The following is a 21,148-nucleotide window of genomic DNA, read 5'->3' as shown; positions in this document are numbered from 1 at the left end:
TGAAGAGAGACGGACGAGTTGACAGATGTCGTGTCGGTCGACTGTTCGACCGAAAGTTGGCGCTCGCAGTCTTTTCGTTGTCAATAACGGACGCAGTGTCCCGGCAAAAAATTCCGGAAACATCTCGTTTGTCAAATTCGGCGACCATCCGGATGTGATTTCGTGTTGTCGCGGGTTGATTCGGACGTGCGGGTAGATTGGCAAAGAGGAGAAGCGTTGTCGTGCGCGACAAGAGGGCCATCGCTCGAAGAAATTCGCAAAACGGGCGTGCCTTGGATACTCGGCAACGAGACGGTACGAGACGAAGCGAAACGGGACGGTACGAGACGAGACGACGTCCCTCGCGCGAAATATCTACAACGGCGGCACGAGACTGTACAGGACAAGACGGGCAACGATCGCGACTACGATTGCAACTGCAACTGCAACTGCAACTGCGGCAGCCCCTGCGACAGCGACCGCGAGCCCGACCGCGACCAGGACAAAGGGGACGATACGAAGGACAGGAACGGTCTGTTCCACGGGAACGACCACGACGACGAGGATCGAGCGAAACCCCTCGAGGACGAGGACGAGGAGACGAGAACGAGATCGTGGCCGAGGACGAGAACGAGAACGAGGCTAAACCAGTGCCAGTGCCAGTGGAGGCTGAGCCAACGCGACGCATCGCCGCGCGATTTTGAATACGAGCGAACCCGTAACTGTCAACGGTCAGATTCGGAACGCTCGCGAACAAACGCCATCTCTCTTTCTCGCGTTTATCGCGATATATCGTGCTCGTTCGGTTACCCGGTGAACAGTCGGCTATTGCACGGTGGTGGCTACGTGAGGTGGCGCGAGAACGTATACTAAATGACCATGGATCACAGCATGTGCGACATCCAAACCGGATACAACATTAATATCAAGAGGACGGACGGTGAGTAGATTCGCGCACCGCAACCTAGGTATTTTTAGAAATTACCCTGAGCGACCGATCGGTCACCAAAACCAGACGGAACGCAACGAAACGGGACGGGACGGGACGAGGATTTCTCCCATTCGTACGGGTAGTATGACAAACGTATGATGCGACCTAATCTAGCCCTCGCGCATACCTAACCTAGTCAGCGGGGGGACCGGGGTATACCTCGCGTATTCTCGGCCTTAAACGAACATTTGCTAAGATCGGTGCGTGGGTCGCGCGACGAGCAACGGCTCACGGAAACGCGCGGCTCGGACCGGTTTCCCGAGAGAACGCACGCTCGAAACCATATCCGTAACACGGTGATTCGTATCCGTTGCCCGCGTCGCCCGACCTACCAATTTACTGGTCGCGTCCACGCACACCTGTTTGTTTACCCCGTCGATTTACATATGTATGTATCGCCCTTGCTGCGAGATCGGGAACGTTTCGCCGCGCCATATTTGTTTTCTCCTTTTGTTTCTCGTTTCAAATTGGCGCGTTGCGGTGTGTACCGTGGCATTGCAGCGGCGCGGTGCGATTCCGCCGGGAGAATCGGTTTAGCTGGAAGAGGAGGAGCGCGCTCGGAGATCTCGGGGCGACAAAGATATCCTTTCACCTTGTGTGCACGGTATCCGCGTGCAACGAGACCAGAACGAAACTCGTATTCCTCGAGTCATTGATCGCGCTTCTCTTACACGCTCCAGATTTCCGTGCGAGTCAATTTCATGTCTAGAAACGGCGGTTCGCGTGCCTCGAGATCTTTTTTCGGGCCACGCGTCGTCGATCGCAAACTCGAATTCGAACGACGCAAATAGAACCGACTCGGGCACGATTCTACTCTGCCCGACCAACCGAGAGGGCAAACACCAGTGTTAACCGGTTCGCGATCGATAGACAGCGTCGAGGAAACCGTACGCGGAGAGGGAGCGGATTCGATCGCGCCCGGAGAACACCGAAATCGCCGACCCCTTCTTCGTTCGCGACCGTTACTACCACGAAACACACGTTGCGTAAGAGGGGTACGGTCGAAACGCAACGCAACAAGTGGCCGGGACGCGATGCGTACGGATTTTCATAGCCGAGGAAACGATCGGCCTAACGTCGCGCGTCGACGAAGAAGGATTCTTGTCGCGCTCCTCGCTCGTCCTTGCCCGAAAGCGAGTGCGCGTGATTGGCGCGACACGCGAGCGTGGGCGCCGCATCCTTATAAGGACGTCCGAGTCGTAAGATTCCTACCGCGGCGAACCTTACCTTATATCTTATCCGATCTTGCGTCACCCGGGATCGGTTTTTCTCAAGATTCGTCGGATCGACTCGATCGTGGACATGATCGATTGGCAAGGACAAGGGCCCAGGTGCAATGCACAAGGGAAAAGGGTCACGCGTTTGCTAACACCAATCGGACGTTATTTGTTACAGGTCGCGTCCACTCGGCTGTCGTTTCCGGCGTGAATTGGGAACAACGGTCCGTCACCGTAGAATGGTTCGAGCGAGGAGAAACCAAAGGAAAAGAGGTAACGACGAGATCGGTAAACGATCTCAAGGATTCGGCTAAAGTATCTTTCTCGATGAATTTTGCAGGTGGACATCGACGCGATACTCGCGCTGAATCCCGAGCTGGCGATCCCGAAGGCGATGGCGCCGCCGCCGCCGCAGATCAACAACGCCGTCGTGTCCTCCAGAGCTAGGGTACGTACAGGCTCTCGATCAGATTGGAGACAGCCAGCCGCGCGACGCTTCGCGGGAAGACCGCTTCGCCATTCTCCGATCTCGCTGTGACGCGTCGCGACGATTGGATTTTTCCGGCGACTCGATCGTCCGGTTCATTCGATTTTCCGGTCGCTCGTTCGGCGTATAGTTTCGCCATCTTCGCACCCTCTCGCGCGAAACTTTTTCTTCGATCTGAGAGTCGAGACTCGCGATTCGTCATTCGTGATTTGCGATTCCGCGTTTTGATTCGTCCGAGAAAGCGCGCGTGGGCGGCGCGACGACTGCACCGACGAAGCCCCGTGCGCTCGTCGGCGTCGACCTTGACCTCGACGTTTCGTTGTCTCGTCGTTCCCGCTACTAACACGTTAACATCTTTTTTCCTCCATGGACGCTGCTCATTATCTCGGACTTGGGTCGACGATGGATCATCAACGACCTCGGAATCCTCTCCAAAAAAACCGATCGAATCCTAACGCGACCTCGCATCTTCGTCGCGGCCGCTATATCGGAAATGTCCGTCGGCGTTTCGTCCGGATCACACCTCCACTTGTTGATCCACCTCGATATCCACCTCAAAAACCATCTCGATCCATCTCGATCCAACAACATCGATCCGCGCGATTCCGTTCCGGGCCGGGTGGGCGACGAGTCGGGTTTCGCGGTTGTTGTTGATGCGCGGAAAAAAAACGATCTTCACGACACGCGCAGGATTCTTCCGGCGACGAGGACGAGGGGATGGACGAGTCGGAAAACCACGAGGAGGGCTCCCTTGGACGACACGGCGGTCACGCGACAAGAAACGGCCTTGCGTCCGCAACGCTTCCTGTACGAGTCACGTCTACTCTTTCGGTAAACGCGGATCCCACGCTCCGCGCTAAACTCTTGTCCTCCACTCTCCTTTCCTTATTTCCCGTTTTTTGTTGTTCTTTATTCTCTGTGTTCGTTTCTCGTTCTTCGTTTTTTTTCCGCTTCTCGCTTCCCACTCCTGGATCACCGAGGATCCGAACCGCTCGATCGCGCGAACCGCGGACACGCTGTACAACATCGCATCGCACCGCACCGCACTCCACCGAACTGCACCGCACCGCACCACACCGCAGCGCATCGCATTGCATTGCATCGCATTTTCTTTCCACCCCAGTAACATCGATCGTGCTCGATTATGCGCGAGCCGTGAATCGAGGAACTCTCGTCGCCGACAGAACTAGAAACGTATCTATCCGTTGCGCGCGTTCGGATCCTCGAACTTTATTTCTACCACAGCCTGTCGCCGTTCGTTTTCTTCTCGATCGGCTTAGTCGAATAGTTTGACCGTGGTTTCGATCGTTTCCGCGTGTCTCGCGTCGTCGATATTATTCGACTCGTCGTACCGTCGACCTCGAGTCGCGTTCGCCTGGCGAGAACGCGGATTTCGAGCGTGTCTATTCCAACGCTGTTCGATCGCGGTACGCTAAGCTTTACCACGCCACCGCATTGTCTCTGCATCTTTACAATACGTTTTTGTATTTCTTTTCCAGCATTCTACGAAGCCGTCGATTCCAGTGAAAGGTACGTTGCGCGGGTGCAAACGCCGCACTATGCGTCCCAAAAACTTCTCCCTCGGAATCGCCTACGATCGTTCGATTTCCAACAAGAAAAGCGATAACGCCGAGCTGCTCGCGTCGCGCGCGTTCACCGAGCATCGATTTTTCGACTCGCCGAGTTGTTGGCGAGCATGTGCCGTTAACACGCGGTGCATGTCCGCATCGAACCAGCCTAAGCGGACAGTCTGTTCGAGTACGAGGACGGGGTTCGTGGCTCTCGCTTCGGACTATCGACGTTTTCGCGGCACATGCACAAGAGCGCAAGGGCAAGGACCTTGATGGTGACAAACTTTACGCGATCACGTGCTGGCTCTTGCGAACCTTTCCTTTTCACGCGGTACCCTTTGTTCACTTTCGATTTGTTTCGGTATCGGCTTTGTCTTTGTCTTCGCTTTTTGCCTTTGCCTTCGCCTTTGTCTTGGAATCGATCCGTGGAGGTGAAGCGAGGCGAGACGAAGCGAGGTCGTCGCGATAGCCGTCGTTCGTCATGAAATTCGATCCGTTGAGCTACTGTTTCGGGAAAAAGAATAGAGTAACCAACGTAGATGACGGAAGCGGGGAGGACGCGCGGTCATCGCCGTCAAGCGCCGAACACGGTAACGTCGCGTTTCGTTTAATTTCGAGACCCGGACCGAGGATAAGAGATTCGTTCGATCGCTCGCGTCCGCTGAAAGATCTCGTGGTTAACGTATCGTTTGCAGCGGGCTCCAACAGGCAATTGTCGCGGCAGACCAGTCGTCCGACCAACATAATGCCGCCTTCTACGACCGTCAATGGACACGGAGATTCGGTCACCGGATTAACGGCCCGGCGAGAGCTCGAGAACATACCGCCGACGCCTACAACCGCTACAGTGTCTTTCAACGTAAACGCGCAGGGCAAACCGAAGCAGCAGCAGCTGCAGCAACAACAGCAACAACAACAGCAGCAGCAACAACAACAGATACAAACTCAACAGCAAACAGCGGTGGAGAATGGTCGAGGAAGACGTTCGAATGTCGTCAAAGAGGTAGAGAGATTAAAGAAGAACAGGGAGGAGAGAAGACAGAGGCAAGCAGAGCTGAAAGAAGAGAAAGAGGCTATGATGAATTTGGATCCGGGCAATCCTAATTGGGAGTTTCTCGCTATGATAAGGTAGGTCGATCGATATCTCTTCTTCTTCTGCTTTTCGGCTTGTGACCGTGTTCGTTTTCTCGTTCGCAGAGAGTATCAAAACAGTATAGACTTCAGACCGTTGCGAGACACGGACTCCGTCGAGGACCATCAGATCACGGTGTGCGTAAGGAAACGTCCGTTGAACAAGAAAGAGGTGACGCGCAAGGAAGTCGACGTGATCAGCGTGCCCAGCAAGGATCAAATGGTGGTTCACGAGCCGAAGGCCAAAGTCGATCTGACCAAATACTTGGAGAATCAGATATTTCGGTTCGATTACGCGTTCGACGAGACCTGCACCAACGAGATCGTCTACAAGTACACCGCGAAGCCGCTGGTGCAGACCATCTTCGAGGGTGGGATGGCCACGTGCTTCGCGTACGGTCAAACCGGCAGTGGAAAGACGCACACTATGGGCGGCGATTTCAACGGAAGGACGCAAGACTGTAAGAAAGGCATATACGCGATGGTCGCCAAGGACGTGTTCAAGTGCCTCAAGATGGCCAAATATCGGCCCTTGAACCTAGTTATATCCGCCAGCTTCTTCGAGATCTACTCTGGCAAGGTGTTCGATCTGTTGGCGGACAAGGAGAAGCTCAGGGTCTTGGAAGACGGGAAACAGCAGGTTTGTTCTTTCTCTTCTTTTCCCTTTCCTCTTTCCCCGGCACACGTTCTCCTAGTCGCTTCCCCGAACGATAACCGTCTCTAGACACGTTGCTCGTGACAATTGCAGGTACAAATCGTCGGATTAACGGAGAAGGTCGTCGAAACTTGCGACGAAGTACTGAAGCTGATCCAGCACGGGAACAGTGCCAGAACGAGCGGCCAAACGAGCGCAAATTCAAACTCTTCGCGATCGCACGCGGTCTTTCAGATTATAGCTCGATCGCCGGGCACCCATAGGGTTCACGGGAAATTCTCCCTGATCGATCTTGCCGGGAACGAGAGAGGAGCCGATACATCGTCCGCCAACAGACAAACTCGTGAGTATCAATGACGGATCGCGTCCTCGTGGACGAACCTGTTCCTCCTCACTGTTTCCTTCGTTTTCAGGAATGGAGGGCGCGGAAATCAACAAATCGCTGTTGGCTTTGAAGGAGTGCATTCGAGCGCTGAGTCGCAAGGGCACGCATTTACCGTTCAGAGCGAGCAAGTTGACTCAAGTGCTCAGGGATAGTTTCATCGGCGAAAAGTCCAAGACTTGCATGGTAATTGTCGTTTGCTTTCACTCTAATGCATCTAATTCTACAACGATTCGTCCTCATCCTCGTTCTCGTTCGCAGATTGCGATGATCAGTCCAGGGATGAGTTCTTGCGAGCATTCGTTGAACACCCTGAGGTACGCGGATCGAGTGAAGGAGCTAGCCGCGACCGATCCAACCGAAATGAAAGTTTCCCCGACGGATGAAGATCGTGAACCGACGATCGAGGAGCAATCCAACACCAGCGTTCTGTCGGACAGCGATCTGGCGCAGCTACGTTCGCTCAACGTGAGTCCTATTCGCTTCGAATCGTAAACGTGCCGCCTACGGTATCCCCGATAACCCGATTCCGTTTCCAGGAAGGGGAGATCTCTCAGGATCTGTACACTTTCCACGAGGCGGTGTCGGCGTTGCAATTGCTCGAAGAGGAAGTCTTGGACACGCACAAAATGGTCATTGAAAATACCACCGAGTTTCTCAATGACACTCGCACCATATTCAGTGGAACGCACGAAGTAGACTACGATCAAGAAGGTAAGGTTCAACGTAAAATCCCTCGCGTCTCTCCGGTACGTTCGCGTTCGCTTCCGCGCGTGTCTCTCTATCTATCTATCTATCTTTACTTTCGTTTCCGTCTTGCAAACAGTTTTCCGTCGGCAGATTTTCTCGCTCGAGCTCGAAACGCGGAACCTTGTTGCATGGAAGCTTTATCGATCGGTACCGCGCAGGCTTTCGATTACTACGCGAGTCCGTTTGCTCTTTCGAGGAGCGTCGACGAACGAGTCGACGCGAATGATTCGTAGCGTGGGTGACAGAGAAAAAAGAATGGGTGGAGGGCAGAGAGTGGAAGGCGGATATGGGCATCAGGGTACAGCGTGATCGACTATGAAATTTTGCAACAGATTCGCGCGGTAAAGGTAAGGCATATGCGAGCTGCTCGTTAAAATGGAACCGGAATTACGGCAGAACGACGACTGCTACGGATACCGATACGGATACGGATACGGATACAACTACTACGTCCACTCGAAATACGCCAGTACCAGTGAACAGAGTTACCTACGTCGCATCGCACAATTACTCGTGGTCCGAGCTAAATAGGATCGTTGATAAGGCTACAAAGGACTTGTTAAAGTCCCCTTGGAAGGACGAAATGGAATACAAAAGCGACTCCAGCTCGCACAATACCGACCACGAATCGAACGACGTCTCAGTTCGAACCGCCGACAACTCAATATCGTCCATCTATTCGAATGAGACGTTTCCGATTGCCACGCGCGTTTCGAGAAAAAACGCGTCGAATGAGTGCTCTTCTCGGAGAATGAAGGCGACCCGAACGTCGCACGGTGGGCAACTCTCGTCCAGAAAGACCAGAACTCCGGCCAAATATCACTGGTCCGGCACGTTCAACGATCGCGCGAAAAAGTATTTGAATTTTGGCCACGGTGATTGCCACGGGAATTCTTTTCGTTGGTCGCGCCAGTCTCCCGCGACGAATCGTCGGAACGACGACAACGGCGGTACCGATTACAACTACAATTTGGAAACGTGCGATACGGAGAAACCGTCGAAGAAAATGAAATTGGTTTGCTACGACGAATCGAAACTTGACGTACGAATCGGAGGCGACGAAAGCGCGACAATTGACGGCAATGGAGAGACCATTGACGAATCGGTGCACAGTGCCGAGACACGAAACGACAAGAACGACGCGAGATTTCGAGCAGCAGACCGTTTTCGTTTTTATTTTCGTTTCCGTGGTCGTCGTTCGTCGTTCGTAGTCGATACCGACGAAACCGATCGCGACGCGTCTCTGTCGAAACGTTGCCTTTTACCTCGGAAGTCATCTTACCTCGAAGCTTTCAGATTTGTTCTAACGGTCGTGAAGAACCTTCTTCTCTTTTCTCTTTTGCCCACCGCGTACGTGGCCTTCTTCCTCTACGTGAACGAAACGCGACAGCAATAACGAGAAAGCTCAATGAACCGGTACGAGATCCAATAGCTTTATCGTAACATTATAACATAGCCGCGGTGTCCTGCGCGTTCAGTTTTAGAAGTATTTTATCTTTAACGTACAGTTGTTAATATTGTAAGGTGTATACTGCATAAGTCGACGAATTAGCGAAACGATCGATCGCTTTTTACTGCCACCGACTATCGAATATTTCCGCTCACAGCGTTCAGAATTTGTTATAAACCACTTGTTGCGATTCTCGATACGTCTCTGAGAAGAGAAGATAAGAGACGAGAAGAAAAACGAAACAAAGGACGAGTCAAATTTAATATGCAATTTAGGAAGACAACTCGATTTGGTCGCTCCACCGATACGCGCGACGACCATTACTTTGTAACTAGTCGTAAGGCGAGCCAACCGATCGACAAGTTTTCACCGTAACGTCACGAACCGTTGCAGATTTGAGACGGAAAAGAGCAAAGTTTGAGACGCCCTACCCAAGGAGATTCTCGTTGCGTAGACGTCTGATAGAGAGAATGCAATTTTCCGACGGTACGAAACCATCATTCGATTCGCATTCACAAAAGTCATCTCGATCAAATCGATTGGCCGCTTCTTGTTTTAATCCTCGCGCTAGAAGCAGCTGTACTAATCGTCGTTGCCCGCGAACATAAGCGGTAGCATCGAGCCGGATACAAAAATCCTCAAAAATAATAAGAAATTGCTTCCAGTACACGAAAAATGGGTATCGAAGCAGGTTGGCGGACGGCTCAACTTCCTTTTTCTTGCCGTCCGTGATTTCTGCGATCCCCGTGATCTCCGAGTCTCCATATGTACCTTCATATGTATGTATATCCCCGATTCTCCTCGGTTCGTCCTGTTCACGCGTGACCGAGAGAATCTGGATCGATTTACGGGGATCCGAAGCACAGTTGTTATAGCCTTCAATAAACGTTATTTTTGTGGATTGGTAATCTAACGGTACATCGTGTCTCCTTCGCACTAATGCCAGAGAATAACCGATAACCGGATGAGGCGGAGCAATAACCTCCGTCTCTCCTATTCACCTTGTTCTCATCCTGTCCGAACTCTTCGTGTTGCACGCTACCGATCGTCCGCCGATTTCCGCCCGTTCGCTTCGGTACGGTTTCGGTACGGTTCGACGCGTCGGTTCGCGACAAAACTCTCTCGCCAGTGTTCACGCAAATTCATTAAAACCTTTTTCGACTCACGATCGCCGAGAATCAAGGTCTCGGAGCCGAGCACTCAAAGCGTCTTGTCTGTTGCAGCGTATGCCCAAAAATGGGAACAACTACTGGTGCAGCAGCGCGATATCTTGAACGCCGCAATAGATCAAGTGAGTCAGTTTCGTGGACAGCTGGTGCAAGAGGAACAGATCAGCCAGAAGATGACGCGAACTCGTAACTTGCGGCACAACTAAGCTGGATTCTATCGCGAAACCGACTGAGAGAACGCGAGGCGAGGGGCTAAGCAGGTTGGAGGGAAATCCGAGAAACAGAGAAACGGGAGAAAGAGAGAGATCATGGTGGAATCGATTGCAAAAGCGTACCGCGAACACTGTGAGGCAACGACTGTTCGAACGGAGAAGAAAATCGAGTCCAAGAAAATTTCGACAGGATGGCAACGATTGCACGGCCAAGAAGACTTTCCCAAAATATAGATCACCGTGACAAGACACCGTATACACAGATATTATGCGACCAACAATTCGCTCTTTGATCCCGCGACGGTAGCTAAACCACCCGGAATATCGTCCGCTGCTTCGCTCCGCATTCATCGTGCGTCGTTACTTTTTCGTTCTACCTCCGTTTTGCTTATTCGTCGCCATTCCCTTCCCATTTCCTCGTCTTCTTCTTCGTTTCTCCGCTCTTTTTCTGTTCATCCCCCGCCTACTTCGCCTTTCACCCCGCGACATTTTGAGCGTGAAAGTCCGAGCGTATCGCGCGTGTCCAGTCGCATCGAGAGCATTCCCCCGATGGCTCGATCTCGATGGGCACGAGCGTTTCACTCTTTCCGAAGGAGTAGCCGTCATCTACGGTGTCGGTCGTACATATCCGTCGAAAAACGCGCCGAGAAACCTGATTATGTTCGTGGTCGGCACGCGGCGCGTTTACCGTATGTAGTCTACATTGTATGTGGACATTCGCGAAACGAGCGAACGTCTCGCAGGAAGACGAGACCGAGAAGACGGTGATACCAAAATCTCTCGATGCTTTTAGAGCTTTCTCTCTCAAATGCAAAAATCCTCGTTCGCTTTTCGTCCGGGCATCTTGCTTGTCCACGGTGCGTCGGTGGAATCACTATCCTCGACCTGGTCGTACTAATTTAACAAGAACGAATTTTCTATTCGAGTCTGTCGATCCTCGTTCTCGAGACCACCTTTTATTCTAGCTCTTTAACCGATTCTTCTTGCCATTGCGCCGTTTGACTAACCGAATGCGAGGGAACGAACGTCTGTGACAAACTTCGATCGATACAGATCCAGATTTAAATCTAGAACGCGACGAACTTTGCGGGGGTCGCAATGAAAAGTAAAAATATAGGGTTAGCGAGCGATGCCTCTTCGCATACTAATTTAGCTGAAAGCCCACGACCAATCGACCCCTGTGGCGAGAACGCGATCCGTGAAAATTCGATTCAATGATCTAGAGTAGCCTCCACGATTATTTTAGACAACTCTTTTTTTTTTTGTTTTGCCTTTTTTACCCTTTCTTTCTTATCGTCGGATTCCCCGATAACCGCGACGCTTTTCGTACATCGCGCGAGTGAGTTTTATTTAGAAACCGGAGCTACTCTGAATCGACGATTGTCCATCGTCGTGGACGTTCTAGTTTGCGACGGTGAACCATCGAACAAGTTTTTCCCTCTTCCGAACAATCTCGTCCAAAACAAAGTGGACAGAGTACGGAGAAAGAGAGAGAGAGAGGTCAGAGAAATATCAAACGAGTGTAGAAAAAGGGAAGGAGAGGAGGTATGCGAGAAAGAGGTCGAATATTAAGAAACTCGAGAAGGTAAACAGTCTATTCGCGTTGTTGGTAAAGTATGATTTTTATAGAAATGTATTTATATAGGTAACAGCGTCGTTGCAACGCATATATGTATATGTATAGAGAGAGAGGGAGGAAGAGAACATATGTGCGTGGATGCGTGTGTGCGTGTATGAGCGCGTGTGCGTGAGAAAGAGAGAGAGACTCGAACGTTTGGCGTATCGAACGCAAAGTTTCTGTTCACTTATGATACGTATTAAAACTAAACTCGCTTAAACAAATGGTCAGAACTGCCTTTACGTGTTTTTCTCCGACAAAGCACCATCTAGATTTCGTAGTAACGGCAAACAGGAGCATTCATAGACGCGACGAGTTCGAAGTCTACTCTATACTTTTCAAACGAATCCAGCTGGAAAGAGAATCATTTGGCTTTGAATCGATGGATCGACTCGATTTCAACTTGTCGGTACCATTCGGTTTTTGAATCGCGTCCGCGCCAACGCAACAATTCGTTTGCTACGGTATGAAGTCATCGATGGCGACCGCGGTGCTGCTAGTATTTTTGATAAGAAACTCGTTGCGAGAGAAAACGGATGGAGTAAAAACATAACGAGACTGCCAAACGGCAGCAATCATCGTTCATTAGCGTTGCGCGTTTCCTTGCCTGCTCGAACGCATCGCCGAACTTCGTTTACCATGTTCCTCGAGGAATAAGAAAAATGGCAGGTCCGTTTCACCTACCGGCGAAGCGTATTTCTAAAAATCTGTATCGAACAGAGCCGTAACAAAATACACGAACAATGATTTCTAAAATAATAAGTTTATTAAAAGCCGCGTATATATATATGTATATTATATTTACATTCGTGCATCGCAAACGCCTTGACCAGCAAGCGACAATTGCGAGGACTTGTCGTATCAACGAGACTCGCTCGCGCCGATTCGATTATACGCGCGTGTACCACCTCGACACGATATCTCGGAAACCGATCCCGCCTGCGAGAAGCATCTGGACAAGAATCGCGTACGCATCTGCCGCGCGTGATGCGGGGCTACCGCTCTAATCGGAAAGATCGATACGAAACGAGAAAGAAAAACCGATTTTACCCTGTAGAGAAGCAGTTGTCGGATTCGGATCACAAACGAATGCGTCTACGCGTCGGGTCGGTCCCGCGATGACTACTCGCGTCTTTGGCAACACGCTTCGCGCATTCTTATATAAAGTGATCACAGTATCTCGTCATGTGTTTCGCACTGTAGTAGCTCATTCCCGCCCGTCGACTTCGCCTATGTATAATCGTACATTTCCGGTACAGGAGATAGAACGCAGCGAAAATTAGTGGAAGCATTTGATTCCGGCGAACGGAGGTAAAGATACACGTTGTCAAGTCGAAATTACGAGAGAATCGCTAACCGACGAAATTCGCTATTGCTCTTTGGTCTAGAAAATACTCGAATAGGGGCCGAAGACACGGCGAACGGTCGTCGTTTAATCGTCGGTGAAGGTGTCCGAGAGATCGCTGACTTCCTCGGCGACGATCGTTCTGCTTCTCTCGGGAAAGAGAGAGTCCTGACTGAGGGCGGGCACTTGCCTCGAGAACTCGCTGGTTGCCCATAAAAATAAATCGAGCGTCTGTTCGGTGCACTCGGCTATAAATCGAACGAACGGTCGGAGGTCGCCCGTGTTGGCTATTTCGAGGTTTTCGTAATAGGTGTGCCGATGCTGTTTGTGGATAATGACGGGCGGGTAGCCGGCCTGCATGAGGATCATGTTCATCAGCAATCGGGATGTTCTGCCGTTTCCGTCCGAGAACGGATGTATTCGTACCAACTTGTAGTGCGCCATAGCCGCGTACCTGCAGTAACGAAAGCGACGAAAATTAGTAGAATCAGAAATCGAGACGGTACGTACACTACTGTGCAAAAGAAAGAAGCACCCGGTATAATTAGAAGATACAATGATTTCTCTACTTTGGGCCCTCATATTATTAGTTATAAACATAATCTCGTCAACCTCATGACTGGAGCGCACTGCGTCTAACCTTCCTCTTTAGAATGAGCCCTCACCCAGCCCAAAATTTGCTCAAATAAGGTCAAACAACGTTAAGTTCCGGACCCATATTTTCAACCCAAAATCTAGTAAGATTCTAGTTATTTTCTAGTTACAATCCTAGGCTATACTAGCCCCTTAGATAACCCGCAATAACACGTTCTCAGAACTATTCAATCAAACAGCGAAACCCTTTTCAAAATTTACTGTGTTCTCGTTTGATCTTTCACGCTTTTCTATTAAATATGACCGGGTGCTTATGTGCCAGTAGTGTATGTAGCAAAAGGTATGTAGTGTAGAAACGGTCGCCTACCTAACGGGATGCATTCGAATGGCGGTCTCGCTGTTCAACCAGAGGGCGAATTCTTCCATGAGATAGTGTATGTCGCCGGGACCGGGAGGAACGTGACCACCAACGTAGACCTGAGTGCGACGAAACTGGCCGCCTTGAATCGGATCCACGTATCCGAGCACGCGCTTGTGTATCTCCAGTATGTCTTTGATGGAGATCGAGCCGACCCTGTTGACCAGAGTGCCGTTGATGTACTTCATCGCCGCGTCCAGACCCAAGATCTCGTTGTGCTCGTCGATGCTTTTACCGGCGACTGCTGTACGCGTCTCGACGATGGCTCTGGTTTGAGCCAGGTTCATCGTGTTCCCCTCGATGCCGACCGTGTGATAGATGTGCTGAAAGTAAGCCTCCTTCTTGGCGCGTATCAGGGCTACGTTCTTGTCAGGAATCGCGGCGAGCGTGTCCCGCTTCTCGTCTATGCGTCGCAGAGTTCTACGATCCAGCTCCTCGACTACGCGGGCGGTTCTCTGACTGTTGATCAACGCCTCTTCGTGATTCGGCTGATAATTTAGGGCGCGCACGTAGTACTCGTTCGCTTTGACCACGTTGTTCTGTGCGTACTCGAGAAACTCCCCATAGCTGTTCAGAACGTCGGGATGCCGAGGAGCCAGCGCAACAGCATGCTGGAACAGCTTGACCGCTTTCTTCTCCTTGCCGGACAGCTTCATCTCCAGAGCCAGCTGCAGAGACGTCAACGCTTCCGCGGTCGAGGTTGCCCTGTTGCGAGTGGTAGTCGCGATCTCACCGATCCAACCATTGGCGCGGGAGGTCGGCACGGCAACGTCCAAACTGCCCTCTTTCAACTCAAGCTCCAGCTCCAATTCTAGCGTGTTCAACGCGCTCTCCGACGGAAGCGGGACGAACGCGCGTCGATAGTCCTGTTGCTCTGAAATACGTCATTTAGATATAGCTGAGAGTTAAAAGCTATTTAATAGGTATACACTGCTGTGCAAACGAAAGAATCACCCGGCCATATTTAATAGAAATGCGTAAAAAATCAAGTAACAACACAGTAAATTTTGAGAAAGGAGTCCGCTGTTTAATAAATAGTTCTGAGAATGTGTCATTGCGGATTATCTAGTACTTTAAGTGCAATAAATCAATCATTGTACTATACATATTCTACATGAAGATATCGTTTGACATTATATCTTATAATTGTACTGGATGCTTCTTTCTTTTGCACAGTAGTGTACACAGGGAGAGTCTCCCTTCCTCGAGAGCTGGGCTCTCCTTTTACGGCGTGGAAACTCGAAACAGAAAAATTGCATAGGGATAGGTAACCGCCGTGACGAGGTTAGGGTCGCCTCAAAAAACCTCCAGCCTCCAGTTCGCTGCTTACCTGGCATCTCGGCCGACGACAAATGTTCGACGTAGTAGCGAGACAAAAGCGCACTGATGGCTGCTACAGCAATTCCCGATGCCAGTAGCAGAAACACGACCACGCGATTCACCGTCATAGCGACGCTGCTCGCATTCTTTCGATCTCCGCGGTTCTTGTTCAGAAGGACGGGTTCGTCGTGAATCGCGCAAACCAAACTTGGCCGCAACACCGACATGTCTTCGCGAGGAACGGATCAACTTGACAGCAGAGCTTCTTTCGCGTTGCGAGTTTCGACATGTTTCCAGCTACTTCCTCGACGCGCTGCCCTCGCTCTCGAATGGCAACGGGTAACGTCGCGCCGTTGCGGACGAGCGGACGAGCCTCGAGAATCTGGTCGCGCGACTCGATTCTCGAGATCCTAGCCTAGCTCACGAGTCATGTGGTTCTTCGCGATTGGCTAGGACGGACTCGGACTCGGAGCCCGACTCCTCCCTACTCGCCATAGACTTATTGTAGGATAAACTGTATTTACATTAGCACCCTAAGCTAAAATCGTAATAAAAATCTTTTTATCTTTTTTTAAAATGTTTAAACGAGCTTAACTTTCTATTATTATACGCTAATAGAGATTTTTCAGCAAAATCAAACAGTTTTAGGTGTCATAAAACTGTAATTACGAAATTAGTTATCTTATTAAAGAGAAACCAATACACTGCATGATGTCCTTAAATCTGCTTTAAATTGTGCGTAGTCATTTTTATAATAAATGCATAAAATCCGCAGTCTAGTGATGAGATATTGTGCGCTTTTTTCGCGGATGCGCGACGATTTTACCGTCAGTAAAGTAGTAAGTTATTGTTAATAATACATAAACTTCTGAATTCTTTCGGTACTTTCCTTATTCTACTAATAGTTCCCTACTACTTTCCCCACAAACTTAGGACGTACGCACGTCCCTGGCGAAACTCGCGCATGCACGAGAAAAGCAATATCTTATCACTGCTCTCAGAGTCTCAGAGCCCCCATACCATTTCGGTGCTGTGATGCCAGAAATTGCGCAACATTTCACGCGCATGCGCGACGATTAGACTCAGTATAGTATAATTCTCGATGAAATGGGGTACCTTGAGCATTCCGCAGAATTTTAAAAAATTTATATGATTTTATTCTGAAAAATGAATGCATAACAAGTGTATTTGTGTATATTCTGTAACTCGTAGGACACGTCCTGGAGTCTTCTTGTCCGGTAGAGATTGTTTCGGTGCATTCCTGCGAATATAACTGCTTCAGGGCTCTGCTACCTCATCATAGATACGTTACTGTTTGTCGCGCATGCGCGTGAAATGTTGCGCATTTCTGGCATCACTGTTTCGGTGTCGCGCCCAATGTTACCGACAGTTCGCGTATTCAGGCGTATTAGCGAGAACCGAATATTCCGTATACTTTATTTCTACGACATATGATTTGGTGTGGCGAAAATAATCCATATAAATAAACTAGGTATGTAATAATGAAGTCTGTGCCTACTGGCTCGTTCGTCGCGCCATCAGATGTGTACGCCAAGTGTCCACAGATGTCTCCAGGGGTTCGCGCAGGTACATCTGCAAGCTGCAAGTGCTGCGAGAGCAACCTTCTCGGAAAGCAGCGTTGCTCTTTTCCCCGACACTCCCCACCGTCCGTCTCGCTCACGATTTTGTGGGCGGCGGGGTAGAGAGCGGGGAGCCGCTGCGAAACTTCGTAGCAAGGAGGAGGCGAAACGAAACGAAACGAAACGAGGCGAAAGGATGCATGTGCAAGCCGCTTGCGATTCAGCGAGAACGGGGGAGGCGGGGGTAGAACGAGAGGTAAGTCGACGCGAGCGAATAATAGTCGAAACGACCCTGAAACCGAGGTCATCGTTGTCCGTTGGCCCGAACGACGCTCGAGCGCGTTCGTTCCTCCTCGAGCTTTGACGCGTTTCACGCCGCGAACGTAAACGCGCGCGACGCCTTTTTTGCGTATTATTCGGTCAACAGTCGCGCGAGTTGCAAATTCAGAGATTCGATGTCGTTTCGCCTGTGCCCGGGGGCGGCGGAGAGATAAACCGAGAACGATCGGATAATGTCGCGTTACAATGCACCGTCTCTATTCGCCGTCTCTGTCGACGATTCGTTTCGAATTGGTTGCGGCCAGTTTCTCCCGGGTGTGTCGGCGCGACAAAGTCATTCGGGTTCTCGATTTTCGGGGAAAAGCGACTACGAGCGAACAGTCGGTCTCCGCCCCACGAGCACGAACGCGCCGAGCGCAATTCGTAGCGCGCGGCGTAGAGAAACGCTCTTCTCTCCCCTTTCAAGCTGTTCGTAGCACCGACCGGTTCTGCTCTAATTGCGTTTCCCGCGTACTTCGATCCCTTCGTTCCGTGTTCGGTCGTCCATCACGGTTCCTCTTTCACGAATCGAAATTTTAACGAAACCCAGCGTCGTGGAAACGCGATCGTAATAGGAGAAGGTAATCACGGTGCTTTAAACGACGATGATGCTCACGGGACCCCAGAGTGTTTTTCTTACAATTACACGACCTATGGCGACTCTTCCGCCGCGATAGATCAACGTTTCCGGTTCGAAATGCGCGCGTTCGCTTCTCGCTTTTCGCTTTCGCGGGGAACGGACGGAGAATCACGGAGCATTCGCGCGAGCGAGGTTGCGGGGTCCACGCGTCGGCGGGTCAACGTTCTCGATCGTTCAGCCGGGTCACGTTCGGGATAAGCGCGAGGAAAAGAGAAAGGTTCGACCGATGAGGACGACCGAGACGAAACAGAACGCGACCCTTCCCGATAGCACCGCGAACAGAGATTACCCGAGGACGCGGACCGTTTCTGTCGGGTTTGGTTTTCGTGAATTTCTCGCGTGTCGAGGTTGCAGCCATCGCGGAGCTCCTCGGGTTTTATAGGAGCGGGCAACGAACGGATTCGCGTGGGCCGATACGTACGAGGAAACCGCGCCACGCGATTCCTCCTCGGCTACGACCTGTCGGGATGTCCCGCTGCGGCGGGAGAGGCGAAAACGTTCCCCTCGACGGCGACCAGAGCCGAGGTGCAGAACGGCAGAACGACAGAGCGACAGACGGCCGGCAGCGAATTGCTTGTTGCTTGTTGCGGGACGTGCAATGTGCGCGGAGTCAGACGTACTCTGACCTACTCGCGTCGGAACTGGGGATCGCCACCACCTCCGCGTCAGAGGTGGGAACGACCAGCGGTTTCTGCGCACTTTGGGAGAACCCAGTGACTCTCAGCGGCCGCCGTTCGGTGAAAGCTGAGCGTCCTTCGCTTGCAGTAATCGAGGGTTGATTCCTCTCATCGTTTCCCCTCGTCGAGCAGAGTTTTGCGTGTCGATGGTTTTTCGCGGTTCCTCGGACCACCCGAGAGCCAATCCGAGCAGACCCGCGAGCCAACGCGCGAGCTCTCGCGTTTTACGAAATATAAAAGCGAACTTTACTTTATCGAGGAAACCGTAAAAGCGGCAGAGCAATATCGGAGCGGCGTAAACTTCGCGGTCGTCCTTCCTCGAGAGCTTGGCTCTCCTTTTACGGCGTGGAAGGTCGAAACGGAAAAAAGCGGTTCGTGGAAGGCGTCTATGTCCGATCCTCGGTCGGCCGCTGGCCGCTGCCCGTCGCCCGTCGCCGCGCCGCACCAAGCGGCGGCCACTTTGTCGGCGAGTTTATTATTCGTAACGGAGAATCCGAGAGGATCGACTGGATTATCGTGAAGGTTCTCTGTTTCTGACCGCTGCGCGCTTTCCAATCGGTTCGGTTTCGTTTTACGTTTACGCGAGTCGTCGTGTTTTCGCGTCGAACGCCGACGCGGCGTCCCTTTCGAGCGCCCGGCTTTCTCCCGAATATACCGTCGAATAAGATTCGGTGCTTTCAAACTTCTAGGGACAGATGAATTAATTTCGTCTGCAAATATCGAAAATTTCAGTCTCTCGAGCAGTAGAAGAAATTGCAGCCCCGCGTCGCTGCACCCGCGACGTACTCGCAGCCTGCCGAAAGTCCAGACCGTTCTCTTCGCTCGGCGAGAAGAAGAGACGACGACTTCGAGACGGCCGATGAAATTCTCGATCGGTCCCCAGTGGTTTCCGCAACGCGTCTCGATGATTCGTTGCGTTTCGATTAGTGCGCGCGTACCCGACTAGATTTCATTTTCCCACGAGAGAAACGGAAGAGGGGAGATGGGTTTCGTCGAACGGCCAGAGGAAAGTATTCGCCAAGATTTACGAGCGGGTCTCTCGCGTCTCGCATTCTCGGTGTTTTATCGACGAGCCAATTTCGGAATAACTCGGGCAATCGTCCCAGCGCGTACAACGCGCAGCGCGCGGCGTTTCGATACTGCTGCTCGTGGAGAGTCGTTCGACGATCGATGATTTCGCGTTGATCTCTAGTTCGGAAAGAGAAGAAACTCGCCGGTGGCGTAGTCGGGTTTTACTGGGCCAGGTTCGCTTCGGAATCGTGCGGTTCCTTGCCGCCTTCCAAGGGTCCACGGTCCCTCTCGTTCCCGCTTCTTCTGCTCTCGCTCTCGTCTTCACCTCTGCTCGCTCGTCTTTCGGTTGTCACGAAATCGGACGTGGCACGGCCATTGAAACTCGAGATTCTCCGGAGACGGGCCATTCAAAATGCGCACCGTCCCGTACAATCTCTTTTTCCCTTTCTCTCGCTTTATGGAACCTCGTCTTATGAAAAGGAACGAGGGTCGAGGATTCCGAGCCCGAGGATCGAAATAAAGAAAGGTCGTTCTTCTGGAGCCGACGCAGCGGGTGTGGGTGCGGGTAAGCGAGAGCGAGCTCACGGGTACGTACGCGCTCGAGAATGGTCTCGAGAGTCGGTATTCGAATTGTCGGGCACGGATGTCCGAGACTGGGTAAATCTTTGGTTCGTTCGTCTACCTGCGGATTCTAGCGGATCGGAGCGGATAGATTCGGCCGCCGAAATCCGGTACCTTGTTGGTCCGCGCGGTCGAAACGCGACAGCTGTTCGGAACACTCGCTGCGTAGAGTGCGAACCGAATAGAAGAAGAGAGAGAGAGAAGAGCGACAGAGCGCGTCGGAAAATGAAGCGCCGAGAGCGATACGAGGACAACGCGAGACGCGACGGGGTACCTTTTTGCTCCTCGAGGCCCGACGTTAGCGTTTCGTAAACTCGAAGCGGTTCAACGCGCGAGCAAAGACCGATGACGCACGGGAAAACTCTTGCTTCGTCTTGGTCGGTACTTTTTTTCTCGCGGATGCGGCGAACCCTGATTTCAAGTACCGTGGAAAGCCCGCGCCACGAGATCGTTTAAATATAACTCGCGCGAATTCTCGCCTCTCCTCGATCCACCTCGTCCCCGTTCAGCTCTCGGTTACTACGCCGTAGACTGTAGACCGTAGACGAGCGTTTCGTTCGAATGCTCGTAAACACGCGCGCATAAAGTTGGACGACAGCGTGGAAACGGGGGAACGGTGGTACGCTGCACGTTCGAGCACCGTTCGAATCTCGATCTCGTTCGGATATCTCGCGCGAGAGCTGCCTGCTCTAGCCTACGCGACCGATCGTTTCTCAGCAGAAAATGGAAACCGTCTGCGATCGTCGCGTCGTCGACTACTCTCCCGGGCTAGGTTGGGGACTGTTGGGCGCGAGGGACAACGATGAACGGCGAGGCAACCAAGGCGAGGGCTTCGTCGAGGGCCACGACGAATCGATACGACCAAGTGCAAAGGGGAAGCGAGGCATCCCGAATTTGATTCGGCAGCCGATTCCCTCGCGGAGGGTCAACGAGAGCGCGCTAACGCTTCTCGTTTCTCGCGGGTCGCGGCTCCAGCGGCACGGTACCCCCGCGGCTTCCTTAGAAAATTTGT

General features: G+C 51.7%; 2 protein-coding genes across 7 annotated transcripts; one reads left to right on the top strand and one right to left on the bottom strand.

The window, feature by feature from the left end:
- Positions 1–779: 779 nt before the first annotated feature.
- Positions 780–11,849, top strand: Klp10a (kinesin-like protein 10A). 6 transcript variants are annotated; one of them, XM_076428313.1, is made up of 13 exons: positions 780–919; positions 2,366–2,460; positions 2,528–2,635; positions 3,365–3,505; positions 4,174–4,204; positions 4,941–5,373; positions 5,443–6,016; positions 6,125–6,374; positions 6,445–6,599; positions 6,675–6,881; positions 6,953–7,127; positions 9,007–9,099; positions 9,837–11,849. In XM_076428313.1, exons 1-13 carry the CDS (start codon positions 853–855, stop codon positions 9,986–9,988), a joined length of 2,481 nt encoding a protein of 826 aa, XP_076284428.1. In that variant the 5' UTR covers positions 780–852; the 3' UTR covers positions 9,989–11,849. The 6 variants fall into 6 exon arrangements, with proteins under 6 accessions (XP_076284428.1, XP_076284429.1, XP_076284426.1 ...); XM_076428314.1 differs by lacking the exon at positions 9,007–9,099; XM_076428311.1 differs by lacking the exons at positions 9,007–9,099; positions 9,837–11,849 and adding an exon at positions 7,496–9,000 and having other exon boundaries at positions 3,365–3,481.
- A 510-nt stretch (positions 11,850–12,359) lies between these two features.
- Positions 12,360–15,697, bottom strand: Fic (FIC domain protein adenylyltransferase). The gene is made up of 3 exons (XM_076428337.1): positions 15,300–15,697; positions 13,919–14,843; positions 12,360–13,411 (listed from the first exon to the last, which is right to left on the bottom strand). Exons 1-3 carry the CDS (start codon positions 15,514–15,516, stop codon positions 13,045–13,047), a joined length of 1,509 nt encoding a protein of 502 aa, XP_076284452.1. The 5' UTR covers positions 15,517–15,697; the 3' UTR covers positions 12,360–13,044.
- Between the last annotated feature and the right edge of the window lie 5,451 nt (positions 15,698–21,148).

Source organism: Lasioglossum baleicum, chromosome 7 (assembly GCF_051020765.1).
Source record: "Lasioglossum baleicum chromosome 7, iyLasBale1, whole genome shotgun sequence".
Classification (NCBI taxonomy): Eukaryota; Metazoa; Arthropoda; class Insecta; order Hymenoptera; family Halictidae; genus Lasioglossum; species Lasioglossum baleicum.
Note: the sequence above shows the minus strand (reverse complement) of the source record. Positions and strands in the feature narration are given on the sequence as shown.

Excerpts from the sequence above, each read along its gene's own strand:
- Klp10a (XM_076428310.1), top strand. The coding sequence starts at position 853 with ATGACCATGGATCACAGCATGTGCGACATCCAAACCGGATACAACATT. Across the intron at positions 2,636-3,364 it reads TCGTGTCCTCCAGAGCTAGG|GATTCTTCCGGCGACGAGGA; the intron begins GTACGTACAGGC and ends CGACACGCGCAG. Across the intron at positions 6,600-6,674 it reads AAAAGTCCAAGACTTGCATG|ATTGCGATGATCAGTCCAGG; the intron begins GTAATTGTCGTT and ends TCTCGTTCGCAG.
- Fic (XM_076428337.1), bottom strand. The coding sequence starts at position 15,516 with ATGTCGGTGTTGCGGCCAAGTTTGGTTTGCGCGATTCACGACGAACCC. Across the intron at positions 14,844-15,299 it reads GTCGTCGGCCGAGATGCCAG|AGCAACAGGACTATCGACGC; the intron begins GTAAGCAGCGAA and ends GACGTATTTCAG. Across the intron at positions 13,412-13,918 it reads ATTCGAATGCATCCCGTTAG|GTACGCGGCTATGGCGCACT; the intron begins GTAGGCGACCGT and ends TCGTTACTGCAG.